Raw genomic sequence first — 20,308 nt, 5'->3', positions numbered from 1 at the left:
TAATTTGGATAATGACCATCCCAACAGGTGCTTAGTTTCAAAACGAATACAATTTATCATGAAAATCCTACACATAATAAGCTGCTTTTCTTCTCTCTTCTGCTCCTTTGTCCTACCATGTATATGTTTAAGTTAACAAAAACTACCCTTTGTAACTCCTCCTAAAAGCAGAGAAGAAATGGAGTAATAGAAGTAAGCCTGAGAAATCATGGGACCCTAAGAGCCTTTTCTCTGGCTGGTCATGGCCACTTATGCTTCAATACAGAAGACTTTTGGAAAAAAGAATCATGTATCTTGGCTGGTAGTTTCCTTGTCAAAAGCCATCAGATAGACAGCTATTAACCAGGCAATTAGCCTAAAGTTCTCAGATAATGACTAAAAAAAATACAAACAGAACACCCTCCCCCCCAAAAACTCCCAAAAACCTTAAATTTTCCTACTGAAACCTTTTATTCTGCATTTGTTGGTGCTCAAGAAAAACAGCTTTGCCCATAATTCATTGTGCCCTGGACTTATAACACCAACTTGTATTTGGCCAATTAGAAACAAGGCCAAACTGCATTCTTCTTAGGTCTATTCAGTTGATTAATGGCACTTAACTGATTTCTTTCATATAATCTTTAACAAGAACTCGTAAGTCGCATTAATTATGCCCCAAGAGATGAGGGACCGATGGTAATTCAGATGGGCACCTCTGAAAAGATTTGTCAGCTTCCTGTCCCGTTCTAGCCAGATTTTTTGGAAAACCTTAGGGAAAGACTGAAATTCCCCACCAATCTGAGATTGCATGTGAGTTTTTACAACATTAACTGGAAAAAACAAGATTCCCAACATGGCACCCAACAGGCCCCCGCAGATAAAATCATTGACCAAATGAGCACTGTGGGTTGTTGCCGTGGGCAGGTGCTCCTTGATGGGACCTCGAAGGCCAAAAAAAAGGACATTGCTGAATCCGTTACGGAAAAGAACAGGCACCAAGCCTCGATAATACTCTCTAATTCCATGGCATTTCAATGCTTTGAAAGCCTGATAAGTGTTTGTAAATTTGTCATGATGCTTGTGGTCTTGAAGCAATGTTTGAACTCTTTCCAATGGAGTGAAAATTGCTTCTGTCGTTCCTGCAAGTACTGCGGCCAGGCTACGGGTTGCAAACTCTGGGGTACTGATATGCTTACGGAGAAGGCAAGATAAATCCTCATACAGACCAAACATAAGTGCCAGTGTAGTCGTCTTCTGCATTAAAGGGGGAAGGATTCCGCGATACAAGTTTCGAAATCCATCCCTCCTCAACTGAAGTACTGCATCCCGGGTTTTGATTCCATACAGCTGTTGCCGAAAGAGGACCTTCTGAATGGGAAATGTGATGGCTATATTGTTGAAAGCCGCACAGCAGCCACACAAGTAATGCCTCATTTCACTAACATTTGCAATATGAGGTGCTATATCTTGCTTTGAAGATGTTAGGATTGGTGGCCTCTTTTCATGAGCTTCTGAATCCATCGTGTTGCTTAAGATCTTCTTCAGGAAGGATTTTTTTAACCTGAAACACCATCTGGGACTGGTGTTTTGGGGGATGGTAGCTTTTTGATAACTTTCTCAATTTCTTCCATTGTTAGGTCTGTTAGGTTCTCTCTTCTGGAGTCAACTTTGATAACTGGATTTCCGCTCTCCAGGCGTCCATTTCCCCGGTCTGTGGTAAGGGGGAGGGGAGGGTGGCGGACGGGGTCGACCAGGCCCCTTCCGTCCCGGACATTCAACGGAGCCAGGGGTCCCGGAATCCCAGACCCCGAGGGGGAAGGCTCCCTTCCGCGGTCCCAACGCCGCTCTCCCGGGCCGCAGGCAAAGCCCGGCCCCTCCCCGCCCCGCTCTCGATGCGCGCCGGGAGGCACCTTCCTTCCTGGGGCGCGCCCAAATGAACGCACTGCCTCCTCCGCCGGAAAGGCTCGTTCCGGCAGTCGGACGGCGCTCCCGGCCCAGCGAAGCCCGGCAGCGGGCGGCAGAGCTGGGAGGCAAGAGCTGGGCCCTGCGGCTGCAGGTCCCACCCGGGATGGCGCGCGCGGGAACGGCGGGGCGCACCGGGGGGGGGGGGGGGGCGCACTGCGCGCGCGCGCGGCGTGGGGGGGGTGGTGAGTCCTCAACGGCCGCGCCAGAGGGCCGTGCAGGCAGCCTCCTCGGACCCTCTTTCGTGCTTCCACTCACTCCACGCGGAGGCCGGGGGAGCCCCGTGCTTTCCTCTCGGCCGCTTCCTGTACTCACCCATCGCCCCGGGCGCCCGGCTCCACGCCCGGTAGCGACCCGCCTGCAGACTGGCGAGCTCGCGAGCCCGCGAGCCACCGAGCCGGCCAATAATAATGTTTATATTTTCAGAATTCTCTAGTCTCCTGTCAAAAAAACCACATCTGTCATATTGATTTGTTTCTAACACCCACAGGTTAATGATCAGAGGCACCACAGGCGATACAATGTCTCATATCTTTGGTTGCAACTATTTTTATTGAGGACTGTTAAGCAACACAGGTTTTGTCAATTTGAGTTACTTGTAAATACATAACTTATTTTTCTTCAATTGACTAAACTCATTTGGGAAAATTTACAAAGATAAAGCCTGGCAAAAATGATTGATTACCTTTTATCATGGAGAAGACATGTTGATGTATTTCATGAACAAAAGTTATGTATATTTTATAGAGCACGTTTGTGATTTTAGGGAAACATTTTCCATTTTTTCTTGAATGGTACTAATCTATTTTTATTTTAAAACAAATTATTAATAGCTATTGAAGCCTTGAAAACTAATTTATATATCTAAAGTTTATAACAATTCCATTTAAATAGACCTGTTGAGAATCTCATTTAGAGCATTTTATATTTTCAGATAAATTTTATTTCAAATAGGTTTGTGTGTATATATATTGTTTTGGCAAAGTATAATTCATTGAGTGATTTTTACAAGGAGACCTCTTCTATTTCATTTGGCCAAAATTTGGATGTAGACTTCTTCTAAATTTGTAAATGACAAATTAGAAAGCATTCATGAAAATGCATTTAGCATGCATGAGGAAGTGTCCTTAGGCTGTGACTTGGTTATTTCCTAAATCAATGTATTTTTAAATCTATTTTTACCATTCTTGAGATCAATAGCCCTTTCCTAAAATTTTACCCTGATAATGTAGGCAATATGAGCTATTACAGCTGCACACTTAATTAAATTTCATCTAAATAAATAAAAATGTAAACTAATTTTCAGTATTTTATGTGCCAGCATTGTGTCATTATAATACCAAGCTTAAGAAGGAACTGTGTAATGCGAGCTCTGTCCAGATTTAACACATCCATCTTTGAAATGATGGCTTCACTTCAAATTTAAGGAATTTATTGTGATGGTCATAAACTTTATATACACTTATCTCAACTTTAAAAAAATTGTTCTCGGTCAACTTTGATTGGCTGAATTGTGCTATGACAAATAAAGAAATCTCCAAATTTAGTAGCTTAAAAAAAGTTTATGTAGCACTTGTTCTACATGCCAATCACAGGTCATCCAGGGATGCAGTTTATTGAAATTCGTAAGGGTCAAGGCTTATGGGACCCAATGTGAATTCAGGCTTCCATGATCACAGAGGTGGAAGTAAGAAGACACAGTCAGTGCTCCACATGATGGATCATCAGGCTTCTTCCCAGAAGTGGTATAGTATCTTACAACCATACGTATTTCATAGACAAAAATAAAATACATGGTCAACTGAACACAGATGAATAAAAAAGGAACATATGGTAGTTTTTTAGTTGAATAGAAATATAGTCTAACTCAGATAATTCGTTTAGAAATTGTTCAAAATCTTTCTACGTAGTTAAAATGTAAGCTTTCCTTTTCCTATTACTAAGAAAAGATTATTGTAATGATTCCCATGAATATTTATCTATAGTAAAGAATGTGACTAGAACCTCAAGGAGACCTAAAAATATCACTGACTTTCATATGTAATTCCCTATTTGGGTTATAGCTTGTATATACATTCCATCTATTTATCTATCATCTATCTATCTATCTATCTCTCTCTCTCTCTCTCTCTCTCTCTCTCTCTATCTATCTTGCCTGATTTTAAAAACCCAACTTAAATTCTATAATCCTTGGTTTTCTTATTTCTGAAATGGTGCTACTTGTATCTATCTTATAGAGGTGTTGAGACCACATGAACTAATGTGTGCAGAGCTAGAAATGCTAAAGACATATACACATTTTAGGGATGGTGGTATATTTTACTATTCAGATAATGTGTATCTATTATTATATGCATCTATAAGAATAGGACCAGTTTAACTTGAAAACTTGAGAATATTTAACTGAATCCTATCGGAGAAAAAAAACTGTATTTCCACCCTTAGGAAATATATAAAATAAAATAAAAAATTTTAATCTGCCATGGTGTGGTCCATAAATCATTGCTCTGTATCATAGAAAAGCATATCCAGCCCTTATTTTACCAGCTTGTTTCTCTACAGGGGATAAAATCCTAGTGAAGGAAGTATTTAGAATTCTGTAATGGAGTGATTGGAAGCCCCAAAGACTCAGAATGGCACTGAATGATAAAGAAGAAACAACTGAAGCAATGAAGAAAATGCTTCAGAGAATAGATGTAATATTTCTCAATGTCAGTTGATAATCACTTCAGTGAGATGTATCCCTTTCATACCAGAGAGGATGATCAAAAAAAATAAATCCTGTAAAAAACATTTGTAGGCATACAGTATCAGAGAGACTAGCCAGCTTTATTTTCAAAGTAAAAAAGAAATTAATTGAACTGTGAAAATATTATCTGGATGTGGAAATACAAACGATATCAGATATGTGATTCATGGCCACTGCCATTAAAGACCTTGAACTCTACATAAGAAAATAACGTTTAAACACATCTAAATTGAAATAAAATGCAACATTAACATTCAAGGTTTGTTTTAATACAGTGTGAATTTCTCCTTGAGTTGTGTATATTAACCATGCGGATTTGTATATGACAAACAACAACGTTAAAGAGAGGATTCCTTCAATCATGATTACTTTGACAAATACTTTTGCATATCTACTACATAACTGTTTTAGGCTTTAGGATCACAGTGGGAACAGTAGTCTATGTCTTCATTGAACAAGTGGCCTAGTGGGTGATACAGTTAAAATAAGAAATGCACAAATGGATAAAGTAATTATAAATCTGGGTGAGAATTACAGCTAAAACAAACAAACAAAAAGTTACAAGCTAATATGACAGCAAAAAACAAACAAAAATCATCATAGAGGGTGGTCTATAAGAAAGATGTTTTTGTAGTAACAGACTCTGTGGTTATAGTCACACTTATCTTTCACTCATGAATTTACAAATTGGCAGTAACTCTATTTGGCCCTGCTTCTTATGTCTTCATATTCTGAATTTCAGGTGAAAGAAGCAAACCCCTTTTGATGGCTGAAGACAAGAAGAAGAGGTTGTATCAATCTACAGAGGCACAATGAATACTTAAAACATATGTATAATCTACAAGAAAAAGAGGTTGTATCAATCTACAGAGGCACATTGAATACTTAAAACATATGTATAATCCACCAAGAAAAGAAAAACACATAGCCAAGGCTGACAATGGGACATGGCAAAGATAGGACATAAAATAGTCTTACAGGGGAAGGAGAAAATGATTGGAAAAAAACCCTGATTTGGCACAGTCTGCTTTCTTAGTCTTAAATATTCATATCTTTCCCAAATGAAAATATAACTCTTCCCCTCTGCAGGGAATTAATCCCCAAAACCTCTTCCAATCATAATACGAGGCTCAAAGTCCAGGGATTTTTAATATACTTCAGTTCCAGATGAAGTTTCTCCTAATTTAGGTGACTAACAAGTGAAGATACAAGTTACCTAACTCTCCTCAGACACAACACACAATAATCCAGAATAGCCAAAATGAACCCATTCAAGAAAGAGAATAGAACATGCTGGCCAACGAAATTTTTGGTCAACCCAATAGTAGTCAAAATAACCTGGAGATGAGCAAAGTTCACTCAGTGGTCTAGAGATCTTTTTCTCAGACAGCTGTTGGCCAAATTTGTACCTAAGAGCTTCTACCTCCTAATGTTTAAAAATTCCTTTTCCAAAACATCTTTATTCAAAATAAAGGAGGAAGAAGAGGAGAATTTTAACAAAAGTAACTTTTAATTTATAACAGCAAAGTTAATATTACTAAGAAGAAATTTCATACTCTGATAAATGTGGGATATAAATTTCATACTCTGATAAATGTGGGATATAATTTTAAATCAATTAAAATATTGATTTTAAAGAATGCTCATTAAGATATTGGCAACTATGTCCAGATTTGGTTTTTAACCATGGAATAATTCTTGAGAAATATTTAGATTGTGCACCTCAAACTGGCAGAGACTGTGCCTCATATCATTGTATTTATCTTTGATACTATGTACCTAGTACAGTGTTAGACCTTATTAAACATTTATTGATTGGTTGGACAATAAAGAAATTGCTTTGGAAGGCAGAGAGCATGGCCAATTGCTTCTGAATGTTTTGACCTACTTTAAAATTCCTTTTCTCCTTCTTCTTAGCAGATTTATATTGAAAATTCTCAGGACATGTGTACAAAAGACAACCACAGAGGTGCTGTACGACCCTTACATCTTTAGCAGTACTCTTCGCTGGTACTTGTGTTGGCCCTATCATTACGTTTTATCTCTTTCTATGATTCTGGAGCTGGTGAGTTGGGCTAAGTGGGGGACCCCTTCAGTGTCACGGTTTGGAGCAAAATCTTGGGTCTCTGAAAGCCATGTTCACATCCCAGCTGTGTCCCTCACTAGCTGTTGACCTCGGGCCAGTTATTCTTAGCTTCCGTATCTCTGAGGATCAGTTTGCTTGACTGTTAAATGGGGATAATAATACCCACCTCGTTGGGTTGTGAGGATTAAACATCTCAAATATTTGCATGCCTTCCTCTATGTTTCTGTCCCAATTACATATGTATTTATTTATGGAGAGCAGTGTAGCAGGGGTTTTCGAAGTGAGAAGGGAATTAGTTTCTTCATCTGAACAGGAGTCATTATTGAACAAGGAATCCGATGGTGTAATAACCTTCATAGGGCTGACTCAACACACTTTTTAGGGTGCCCCACCTGCTAGAGTTGTGGGAAGACTTCAGGTACTTGGCAGAGATAACATTTTGGGAGAAGATGGCATCAACTGCAGCTTTATCCACCTCAGCCTTATTTCTAATCCTGCCTGCCATCAGCTCAGGAATGTCTTTCCAATGGAGCTTATTCCCCTTCTCTTAGGTAATGGTCACTATGATCTTTTGCTGGATGCCCTGGTAAAGCAAAAATTGCCCTTTAGCAGGGCAAGCCTGTTGTACGGTCAACCACAGATGGGATATACTTTCCAGTAGGCTCCAGTTCTCTGATCTCAAAACAAATGAGAAGTACATACATGCTCATGCTCTGGTTAAGGCTGGTTTTGTTCAGGGTATTTAACTTGGTGGCTGGAACTGGCATGGAGAGTGACATGGGTGCAGGGAAGAATCATCAGGATGGCTGAGGTGGACGCTTAAGCTCAGGTCCTTGCAGGTGGAGTAGGGTTAATAATGCCCAAAGACTTTAAATACAATGGGCTTGGTTTTGATGTACTCCACAAGTGATTCAGTGACCTTCACGGTCTTGAATGCAGTCAAGTTTCACGCTTTCAAGACCCTCCATAATCTACCCCAAGTGACTTTCCTTTTCTATTAGAAATAAAGCTCCTAGAAGGCAGGTTTTTTTTTTTTTAATTTATTTTTTGTTTATTTATTTATTTATTTATTTAGGCTGCTCTGGGTCTTAGTTGCGGCATGTCTGATCACCGTTGCGGCACTCGGGATGTTTAGTTGCAGCACCCATGCAGGATATAGTTCCCCGACCAAGGACGGAACCCAGGCCCCCTGTGTTGGGAGCACCGGAGTCTTAGCTACTGGACCACCAAGGGAGTCCCGGCAGGGGCTTCATATCTTTTTATCATTGTATCTCAGTTGCCTACATAAGCGCGTGGGATATTATAGGCAGACAATCAGTGTTTTTAAAAATGAAAGAAAGCAGGAAGGAAAGAAGTAAAGAAAAAAGCAGGAAGGAAACTAAAAAAGAAAAACAAATACATTATTGAATTCAACTGACCATTTTAAAGTTTATACAGAAAAATAAGTTAAAATATTTTAACACTTGAAAATATTATTTGAAAAAAGTAAACATAGATTGGATTTTTCATATATTAGAGAATATTACAAAATATAAATTAAATGATCGGGGATTAGCTAAAAAGCTGAACATGTTGAACAACCAGAGTCAAGAAATCCCAAAATAACATTATATAATAGTACACAATAAAAGAAATTATATTTAAGTATATAACAGTCAAATAATTATTTTGTTAATACAGTCTATTAGAATATCTGTTTATATCACTAGCAAAATTAAAAAAATATGTTTGTAATACTTTTAGCTATAAAAATTGACAGATATCAGTAAGACTTAAAACTTACAAATCATAGCAATGAATATGGAGGTGGGTAACTCTCAAAACCATGCAGGACAGGAAATTTTTAAATGACAGAAGCTAATAGAATAACCTAAAAGCTATAAGAAATAATAAAGAAGAGACAGGTCAATGAAAACAAAATACTATGTTTATACTGATGAAACTAATGGAAGAATATGTCTGTAGATCCTCAGGTAAATGAGTTGTTAAAATCTGTCAAATTATGATTAGTTCTGCACAAAAGCAACATTTATGTTCTGAGTGGACTAGAATATAAAGATGATTCAAAAAAAAAATTGGAGGAACTGAAATTATATGCTGAAGTTCTTCTGCCAAACTCATATCTTGGAGAAGATTGGTAGGGGTGGGGGCATAGAGAATCTGGAAAGTCTTCTGGAGTCTCAGTCCAGAAGAATGGAAAAATCTTACAACTGTAGAAGCATGGGTGTGAAATATGTGTTTCTCTCTAACCAAAAAGTTGTATTAGGAAGAAAAATATATAATGACCCAAAAGAGGGGAAAAAAACTTAGCAAATACATTTTAGAAATGTTATTTGTGAAACTATAAGTGTGTAAATCATTCTTTGTGCTTTATCTAGTATGATAATTGCATATAAAATAACTTACATGTGGTGTAGATATTTTTTAGTTTCTATCTATTGGAAAATCATAGTACAAATCCAATGCATCGTAAAGAAGTACACTAACAGAACTAAATATTATGTGGTTTTAGATGTCTAATATTTAAAAGAAAATGTATGTGAAGAACATTATTTGAGTAAATTAAAAACAAATTAAAAAAAGAAGAAACTCTTAAATGGAGACCCTAATAGAGACCTTGTACATAAGACAATAAATTGACATTCCAGGGCTAATTTTGTTTTGATAGTTTTATCTTTACATTAAGTCACTCTAATTTCCTTGATTGAGAAGACAATCAAAAGACAGCTGAACCACAGACTTCCTAATTCGATTGTCTTAAACATTGTTTTAACGTAAATTAAACTGAATGGCTGGAATAGAGATTTTGAATACAATTTGTCTGACCAAGTGCACCACTATTCTAATCCTATAAAGAGAAGGAATGGGACTTAATTTCTGATAACATAACCACCAAATAAGGACTTATACTTCCTGTTAGCTGTATTACTGCACAGAAAGCATCCAAATTTTGACTTAAAACTTGTCTATTGAATACTATTAATTAGGACTTATTGCACAGGTTCATTTAGGATATGCAACCACTAGATTTATTTTGGCTTTATTTTACTTGCAGTAGCTACAATACAAAAATCTATTAATCTGCATATTTTAATCACAATATATTCATGTTGTTTGAATTAAAAAACGATCAGGAATGCATGTAGTTTTCCTATTTGTCCTGACTAGTTAATGCAAATCCATTTTATCTCAAATATTCTTAAATGTGGGTTCATATTTTAGATCTCATTAAATGAAAAGTAGAAAGGCACAAAACTATCAAACAAGAATAATGATTTTTTTTAATTCTCTAGTTTCATCTTAATCATAGACATTTATTGTTCATTTTCTGTTTTAAATTATAGTGTGCTGACTTGGTTCTGATAATACACTTCATTTAATTTGGTTATGCATTACCAGAGGTAACTATAGGCACATTCCTTAATATCAACTCAGATAGTTTCTCATATGGTGAAACTCTTATTCTTAGAATCAGTATACTATGGGCCAGATGCTGATGCAAAGATCTTAAAAATGGAAACTAAAAAAAAAAAATCCTCATTGGAATTCAGGCAAAACCATCCCACACAATCCTAACAGTATATAAACAGGCAAGTTATAAATACAAAATAATTACAGCAAAGTGGGATAACTGTATCAAGAAAGATTTTTCTATTGTATTGATTCCCATCAAATTTGTCACTAGATGTTAAAGTTTAATTAAAGGGTAATCGTTGTCAGTCACTTTATTTCCTAGTTTTAAGTACATGCATTATCATTTTCAATGAAGTTGACATTATTCACTGTCAAGAACACCTTTGGAGGAAAATAAACCTCTGTTGCTAATATTCTCTCTCTGGGAGTCAGGTGGTAGAGTCAGGTCATGGGAGATGTTCTATCAATGTCACTACGAATAGAGCAGAAACCTGGGGAATACTGATTATTGGAAGAAATTTCAAGAACTTCTTTGTGTTGAAAACATTTGGTTCTTTTGTCATTTCATCAGTTGCATTAACTCAAAATCAGGGAAAAACAGCAAAGCAGTAATGAGAGACAATTAAAAGTAAGCAGTGTTCTCAACTGCTAGGGTTAAATACAGGGAAAGTTTTGAAATATATTAAGATAAAAAGTAAACTTAATATGTGGTAGAAACATAATTATTTAAAATAAATTGTAGTTTTCAGAGTACAGGTATTTTGTCTCCTTAGGTAGGTTTATTCCTAGGTATTTTATTCTTTTTGATGCCATGGTAAATGGGATTGTTTCCTTAATTTCTGTTTCTGCTCTTTCATTGTTCGTGTATAGGAATGCAAGAGGTTTCTGTGTATTAATTTTGTATCCTGCAACTTTACCAGATTCATTGATGAGCTCTAGTAGTTTTCTGGTAGCATCTTTAGGATTTTCTATGATGAAAGAAATCAAAGATGACACAAACAGATGGAAAGATATACCATGCTCTTGGATTGGAAGAATCGATTATTGTCAAAATAACTATACTACCCAAGGCAATCTACAGACTCAATACAATCCCTATCAAATTACCAGTGGCAGTAACGAAAAAATTTTAAATTTCACAGTACTAGAACGAAAAAATTTAAAATTTATATGGAAACACACAAGACCCCGAAGAGCCAAAACAATTCTGAGAAACAAAAATGGAGTGGGAGGTATCAGACTCCCTAACTTCAGACTATATTACAAAGCTACAGTCATCAAAACAATATGGTACTAGCACAAAAATAGAATATAGATCAGTGGAACAGGATAGAAAGCCCAGAATTCAACCCACATACCTATGGGCCAATTAATCTAAGACAAAGGAGGCAAGAATATACAATGGAGAAAAGACAGTCTCTTCAATAAGCAGTACTGGGAAAATTGGACAGCTATATATAAAAGAATGAAATTAGAACACCACTTAACACCATACACAAAAATAAACTCCAAATGGATTAAAGACCTAAATATAAGACCAGACACTATAAAACTCTTAGAGGAAAACATAGGCAGAACACTCTATGACATAAACCACAGCAAGATCTTTTTTGACCCACCTCCTAGAGTAATGGAAATAAAAACAAAATAAACAAATGGAACTTAATTAAACTTAAAAGCTTTTGCACAGCAAAGGAAACCATAAACAAGACAAAAAGACAACCCTTAGAATGGGAGAAAATATTTGCAAATGAAACAACAGACAAAGGATTAATCTCCAAAGTACAAAAAACATCTCATCCAGCTCTGTGTCAAAAAAACCCAAACAATCCAATCAAAAAAATGGTAGAAGATCTAAATAGACATTTCTTCAAAGAAGATATACAGATGGCCAAAAAGCACATGAAAAGATGCTCAACATTATTAATTATCAGAGAAATGAAAATCAAATCTACAATGAAGTATCACCTCACACCAATCAGAATGGCCACCATCAAACAGTCTACAAACAATAAATGCTGGAGAGGGTGTGGAGAAAAGGGAACACTCCTACACTGTTGGTGGGAATGTAAATTGGTAAACCACTATGGAAAACAACATGGAGGTTCCTTAAAAAACTAAAAATAGAACTACCATATATGATCCAGCAATTCCACTCGTGGGCATATACCCTGAGAAAGCCATAATTCAATAAAACACATGCACCCCAATATTAATTGCAGCACTATTTACAATAGTCACAACATGGAAGCAACCTAAATGTCCCTCAACAGAGGAATGGATAAAGAAGATGTGGTACATACATACAATGGAATATTACTCAGCCATAAATAAGAACAAAATAATGCCATTTGCAGCAACACGGATGGACCTAGAGATTGTCATACTGAGTGAAGTAAGTCAGACAGAGAAAGACAAATATCATATGATATCACTTATATGCGGAATCTAAAAAAAAGGGTACAAATGAACTCATTTACAAAACAGAAACAGACTTAACAGATATTGAAAACAAACTTATGCTTATCAAAGCGGAAACTTGGGGAGGAGGGATAAATCAGGAGCTTGGGATGAACATATACACACGACTATTTATAAGATAGATAACCAACAAGAACCTACTGTATAGCACAGGGAACTCTACTCAATATTCTGTGATAACCTATATGAGAAAAGAATCTAAAAAAGCATGAATATATGTATATGTATAACTGAATCACTTTGCCATACACCTGAAACTAATACAACATTGTAAATACTTTAATAAAATTTAAAAAAAAAACACTAAAAAAATAAAATAAATTATAATGGAAACAAACTATATATCATTTAAAAAGTAAGTGTTTTTAAGGAACTTTCAAGATTACAAAGAAAGTCCAACTGTCCCATCGTCTAAATAATATAGCTAAAGCTCAGAATTTTAGCTATGTACAACATTGTTCTTTCTATGGCAACATATGAGAGAGATGCTAGTCTGCCGTATGTTAATGCTAAATCTCATCTTGGCCAAATATCATTTTGTTGATAAATGATATTTGCTTGCAATGTTTTCTTTGAAAGTTTATTGAGTTTGTGTAAACAATTTTGGACCAATTAAGTAAGGCAAAATGGAGGCTTTATATATGCATATGGCACCATTATACATATATAATGATTTACAGTATTAAATTTGTTTACTATTTACACAACCCCTCTGCTAGTCCCTGAGTCTGGTGGAATGGAAACTACTTTTAACCGGATGTGGCATAGCATTTCTAGACAGATTGACATGGACAAAATTAGATCATCCTTATAGCTAAAATATAAAAATAACCAAACAAATTTAGAGCCTATCCTAGACATATTCAATGTTTGGGGAAAGAATAAAACACCTTACATATTGGAAAATAGTGTTTGGCAAAAACTATATCTGTTTTCCATACTGTACTGTATTTTGTTCATTCTCTACATTATTAATATTTCTAAAGACAATCTTAGATGACTGGAAACAGGATTCTTTTCAGAGGACTTCTGTACTGTTATTCAGTGAGTTCATAGTCCCAAAGAAGAAATATAGACATCGTCTTTCTGGTCTCATTTTACAGGGAAGCATTTTCACCTATAGCATTGCTAAGTTAGCAACTATTATAATTACCCATGTTCCTTGAATACTAAGGGTTAATAAGTTGTCCTCTAAGAGAGAAAAAGGAAAAAAAAATTCAAGATGCCAAAAACTCAAATTTCCTTTTTAGTTGGCATCTTGTGGGATGGTATTAAAGAAAAGAAGAAAACGAATTTTCTTTTCTCTGATTCCTTCTGTTCTCTGCAAAATGAAGCTTCCCCAGGGGAAGTAATTCTGGAGTATTATCCCAATGAGGAAACCGCTGTTCTGATAGCACCAATCAAATGTCCTTTATTTCGGCCACATTTAGGTCGTCTAGATCAGGTGTCATTTTTCAGTATCAATCATTCTGTTTCCAATAAATGTCTTCATCTGCATACATCTTAAAAGTGTCAAACTTAAACTTTTATGATTATATATACATTCCATATAGATTTCTTCACTAACATACAGCTAGATTGTGAGTTGAGTTTAGTCTATTTTAAATTAATATACTTCTTCACAGGTTTCAGATGATTATTTTTTAATTCATATGTGATACAATAAAAATTATTCCAGATAATCATACTAAAAATTGAAAATGTGTTCTGATGAAAAGAATATATTTATGGCTGACTGCTTTATGTACTAAAATTGAAGTGTTTTTCCCAATCATCTATATTTGTTTATGCTTTGCTTGATTATTCAAACTTTTATCTAAAAATATCTACATAAAGACTATGAGTTTTGCAGTTTATTATAATCCTGCCTTATTAGTCTATTTGAAAAAATAAACCTGAACAAAAACTACTCTGTAAGCAAAATTGATCACCTCCAGTGCTGTCTCTTTTCTGTTTTAAATTTTTAATTTTCATTTATAGTTTATTTTAACTAAGTCTGTACAAATTTCCTTTATAATCAGTGTCCCCTGCTATAGGGAATTTGTTATCTGCTCTACATAGTTCCAGTCTTTGCTAAACATGATTTAATCAGATGTCTTAAAACCCTGAATTAACATCTAATAAAGAATTCTTCTATACTTGATAATGTATTGCTTCATTCCAATTAAAATAGGCAACCTATCACTTCAGGCAGTTTGGTGGACACGGCATCAAATGGAACCTGACATAGTACACTGTTCCAGATTAAACCTCTCCACTCTGGGTTGAAAAGCTATTTTGCATACATAGTGATTTTACTTAAAAGCACAGTCCCATGTATTATGTAATCGCAACTGCACAAATTTTGGAATCTGACCAGTATGACCTGTCGCCTTACTGTTTTAACACCTTCTGCATTTCAAAGACCCTATCCTGTACTTACACCTATACTAAATTTAACAAAGTGCTACATTTACACTTAGAGATAAACATATATGTAGTGATTGCTCATAGCTCATAATCTTAGATATGTAAAAAAAACAAGGAATTCAAAAGAGGCAATTTGGACCAGAAATTATCATCAAATCTGAAAAATGTAAAGACATGAATTTTTAAGTATTAAATTAATGTAAGAATTTTCCTGAAGGATTTTTTTTTTTGCAAACAATTAGTGTCTTTTAGACTATTTGTACATTCACAATTACCTTTGGAAGTCAAATTCACATTTTACATTATTTAGAGCATCATTTCATTTTGTTTGTATAACATGTATTTAAATCAGTGTGTGTATCTGTGTGTGTTGGTGTGTCTATGTGAGTCTGTGTATTTGTTTGGGTAGGTGTGTTTTGTGTTTCTATGTGTGTATTAGAATTATTTGAAATAGATTCCAGAAAAAAGATATGCATATTCTGTTACTAAAAGAAAAAACCTAACTTTAAAGATCAAAAAATGCTCAACATTAATTTTAAAATGCTCAAAAAATCTTTGTATTCTCAGATTCCTTTTTATAAAAATATTCACAAATTAACAATTTTTACCTCTTTTGTGGCTGTAGTATATTTCTTGGCAGAATGGACAAAATAACACCAGTATTCTATGTTGAAATTTTCTTTAATTTCCATAGAATGACAAATGGTAAAAATCTCTGCAGAATCATTTGGAATGTGATATCAAATATAGATACTTTATGAATACTGCCATCCCATCATGAGCCACACTTCTTTTTCCTTCAACTTGAACTTTGTGTGGCAAATAAAAGCCTGAAAACTAATGGGATTTGCACTATGGTTGATACCTCAGAGCACTGCTTTTAGAATTGACATTTGGTGGAAAATGTGCACAAACTCATTATGAAACAAATTATACAATTAAATAAAAAGGTAGCAGCTGGACATTGCAAGGATTTTATATGAAAATCACAGCAAACATTGCTTAACTTTATGGAAACAGATTTCCAATGGATTTGTTGTCTGCTGCGGAAGATTCACAGTGGCAACTCAATTACTGCTACTCACAGGGAACTTGTATTTCTGCAAAACTTTTCTCCTCACCTCATCTCAATTATGATAAAGCAGTAGAACAAATTCATACATTTAGGGGAAAAAAATATTACTACCTGATAATGCACATTTAAAAACCTGCTGCTAATTGTTATCTATTGCAATTTAAGTAGTGTATTATATGAGAATTCAAAATTCAACACATTCAAACTGTTCATCATTAAAATGTCATTGAAATGTGAACATTTACTTAAGATTAGTTGACTGTATGTAATATACACTTCATGTATTTGCATATGTATAAATGATTATAAAGATAGCATATCACTACCTTTGATATACTTCTGATTTGAAATATTCCATATCAATGTTGCTATATGTACTTATACTTTCTAATAATATAACTGCTTTTCTTTTATTTGAAAGGGGAACATACAAAATTAGATTCTACATTTGTTGAATAAAGCTCACTCCTTTTCTTTTTTTTTCCTTTTTTGGAGGGGAGAGGGGCAATCCTCATGATATAAATAACAATAGTTTGATTCTAAAACAACCATTTTCTTCATGTTTTAACATTTCTGAAATCTGAATCTGTTTGCAGTCAATTGCTTATAACAATGATAATTGTTGGTGTTTCTTTTTTTCCTTTCATATTATAAAATGATGGCATAATACAATCAATATTGGATTTTTTTCTTATTCTAAAATTAGGGGAAAATAATAACATATTTGAAAACACTTTCATATACATTGTCTTTAATTATTTAATTCAGCAGCTATTTACTGAATATCTAGTGCATATGCTGCACTATAGTTAACAATAAATTTGGTACAAGCCCAGCCTTTATGGAACTCTGAAATTAGTGGGAAAAACATTCAAGACAACTATTCAATATACACTAATGTTACAAGCTTACCTAAACCATGCATGGAAGGTCAGAAAATAATTTTGGAGAAAAACTGTGCAGTTCTCAGAATAACTATGCTTTAGCAGTTTAGGGATTGAAAAGGTGATATTCCAAAGAGAAAGATTATGAGTCCAAAGTCTCAGAAGTGATAAATGACCACTTAAACCAGCTTGGAAGAACTGAAGTTAAGGTAAAGGGAAAAAATAATACCAGAAGGAAAGAAGGAAGCATAACACGAAGAGTATTTAATGACAAAGAGATTGGACTTTACTCTTAGGACAACTGGGGGCTGCAAAGCTAAGTCACCTATTTCAATTGAGAAGTTTTACTGGATCTTTGTCCCTAAAAGAATTTTTCAATTTTATCTCATCGTGTTTAATAGATCAAGACAGGTAGTGATTCCAGTCTCCTAAGACTTTCCACCTCTGGAAACTATTTTCTTCAATTATTGTTCAAAAACTAGCCAACTCTTGTTGTGCTCATCTCTATCTTGTAATAACCAATAGCAGTCAGTGCACACTATTATTTTCAGGTTTGAAATCTCTTGACCAGTATCTAGAGGTTTCAGAAGCTTCAGTTTACCATTTTTTCAACTTCCTAACTACATCAATCTTTAACTTTTCAAACTCCAATTTCATTTTTTTTTTTTTTTTTGGTCTCACATTTCCCAAGTACCATGCCATATATGGTAGGTTTTTGGTGATGGATGAACCCAGCAGTATGTTGATAAGTATTTAACAACCCAATGTAAAAAGTAAATAAATAAGTAAATAAAACAAACAAAGCCTTGATTTGTAGCATTTGATTAAATACTTCCACCATAGATAATTTGAGGCTATCAACTTCCTGGCCATGAGCAGAGCTGAGCTTTCTTGAACCATCAATAGGAAGCCCAATACAAGACACCATTTTTTGTATAAGTTAAGGTAATAATAACAGTAGATACAATTCCCAATCCAGGTTGTGTTAGTCGATTGAAAATCATCTTATTATTTCCACATTCTTTAAAATATAGCTTTGCAGTTTCTTTCATGAAGAGGGGGATCTAGTTAACAGAATTCACTTGCTTTGACCAAGATTATGTGGCAGAAGTTACTATGACACTTCTGAGTCTAGGTCTCAAGAGTCTTTGCACACTTTCCTTCTCTACTTTACCCCTCTGCCTTCACTGTGAGAGCAAGCCAAGAGCAGCCAGCTGAGGGATATTAGGGACACAAGGAGGAGAGTTGAGTCATCAGCTAAGAAGAAGCACAAACAGCCAGCTCCCACCAAGCCTGCCACCCAAAAACAATAACAAGGCTAACTGGGACCAGACTCAGTCCAGATTAGCCAAACCATCAGCCAACTTATAGATCACTGAAAAATAGGGGTGATTATTTTCTAGCAATTGACCCATTATGGATTGGCAGTGATTTCAAGGGTGATATACTCATCTCATACTACATTGATCCTGAACTGAAGCTTCTTCTCTCTTTCTCGCTACACACACACACACACACACACACACACACACACACACACACAGACTTCAAAACTTTGTTGACAAGTTGAGGAAGATGATGGCTGTTAGAAGTAATTTGTCTATCAACCAATCCTATTATTTAAAGTGTTTGAACAATATCCTTACCAGGCATTTATATATATAACTTATATACTATACATACATATATTCTTTATATGTTAATATGTAAGACATAAACATCATGTATAGTATAAAAATATATATAATATATATAAAAATATATCATTTCTACTGACTGTAGACTGGAGTAGTGACCTAATTTCTCACCCTCTCCTTGGTTCCTTTCCTTGCCTTGCCATCTATTTTCTTCTCAGAACTTTGTCCTAAACTTATTCAAATGATTTTCCCAAATATGCAAAAAAGCAAAGTGTTAATGGAAGCCCCTCTTCCCAATTACCCCTTCAGGTTCAGTTTGCAGGTGCTCAGTGAGGAAGGTGGAAATTAGTCCCAGGTTACACTGAACAGAGGAGTTAATGGGAAGTGATAACATGGCTGCAGGAGGAAAGACAGTTTGAACAGTGTTGGCTTGAAAAGAGAGGAGGTAATTATGAAAGCCAGGGATTAGTTGATTGGTGATTGTTTTTGTCCCCCCACCACCTTGTTTAAGATTTTTTTGATGTAGACTATTTTCAAAGTCTTTATTGAATTTGTTACAACACTGCTTTTTTTTTATGTTTTGGTTTTTTAGCCACGAGTCATGTGGGATCTTAGCTCGCCGACCAGGGATCGAACCCACACCCCCTGCTTTGGAAGGCAAAGCCTTAACCACTGGACTGCCAGGGAAGTCCCTGTTTTTTGCCTTTTTTTTTTTTTTTTTTTTTTCCTACTTTTATTTTATTTATTTATTTATTTATTTATTTATTTTGGCTGTGCTGGGTCTTCGGTTCGTGCGAGGGCTTTCTCTAGTTGCGGCAAGTGGGGGCCACTCTTCATCGCGGTGCGGGGACCGCTCTTCATCGCGGTGCGCGGGCCTTTCACTATCGCGGCCCCTCCCGTTGCGGGGCACAGGCTCCAGACGCGCAGGCTCAGTAGTTGTGGCTCACGGGCCCAGCTGCTCCGTGGCATGTGGGATCTTCCCAGACCAGGGCTCGAACCCGTGTCCCCTGCATTAGCAGGCAGATTCTCAACCACTGCGCCACCAGGGAAGCCCTTTTGCCCTTTTAATAAGACATATTTGAGGATAGTTAAAAGGCAAAAGGAAGGATCCAGTCTGGAGAAAAAGTCTGAATATTATAAAATCAAAAATTCTTGAGAAGACTGAAGAAGATTAAGTCTAAAGCAAACTTTAAAAGTTCAGAATCCAATGAAAATCATTGGTTGCTTTAATGGATATTTGACAAAATTTTTCTGTAGAGTGTAAATATTTTAGACTTTGAGGAACAGATACTGCTAAAACTACTCAACTTTGCCATTTTAGGATGGCAACAATAGGTAAAAGAATGGGCATTGCTGTGCTCCAATAAGATTATTTTTCAAAATAGGCAGCAGGCCATGGGCTCCAGTTTGCCAACCATTGTTTTCATGGAAGAAAAACAAAGGAGCAGAGGATATTGAAGCTGTAGGAATGCTTTTGTGTAAGTAGATTTTGTGAATTGAAGATGGGAGGGTGTTGACCTGAAACAAAAAAGACTACTAGATATTTCTCATCCAAAGATGGGTTTATTCAGGATCTAGAGAAAATTGCAATTCTGTGTCTCCAACCACGGTGAGTCATGTGCAAGTCCCCGC

The 20,308-nt window shown here is 35.6% G+C and overlaps 1 protein-coding gene across 1 annotated transcript; it reads right to left on the bottom strand.

The window, feature by feature from the left end:
• Nucleotides 1–455: 455 nt before the first annotated feature.
• On the bottom strand, nt 456–2,037 carry LOC103016947 (mitochondrial nicotinamide adenine dinucleotide transporter SLC25A51). Its single transcript, XM_007172135.2, has one exon. The coding sequence runs from the start codon at nt 1,498–1,500 to the stop codon at nt 610–612; it is 891 nt and encodes a 296-aa protein (XP_007172197.2). The 5' UTR covers nt 1,501–2,037; the 3' UTR covers nt 456–609.
• Nucleotides 2,038–20,308: the final 18,271 nt, after the last annotated feature.

This window comes from Balaenoptera acutorostrata, chromosome 2 (genome assembly GCF_949987535.1).
Source record: "Balaenoptera acutorostrata chromosome 2, mBalAcu1.1, whole genome shotgun sequence".
NCBI lineage: Eukaryota > Metazoa > Chordata > Mammalia > Artiodactyla > Balaenopteridae > Balaenoptera > Balaenoptera acutorostrata.
The sequence above is the reverse complement of the archived record's forward strand: the minus strand, read 5'-3'. Positions and strand labels throughout refer to the sequence as shown.

Coding starts and splice junctions, on each gene's coding strand:
- LOC103016947 (XM_007172135.2), bottom strand. CDS start 1,500: ATGGATTCAGAAGCTCATGAAAAGAGGCCACCAATCCTAACATCTTCA.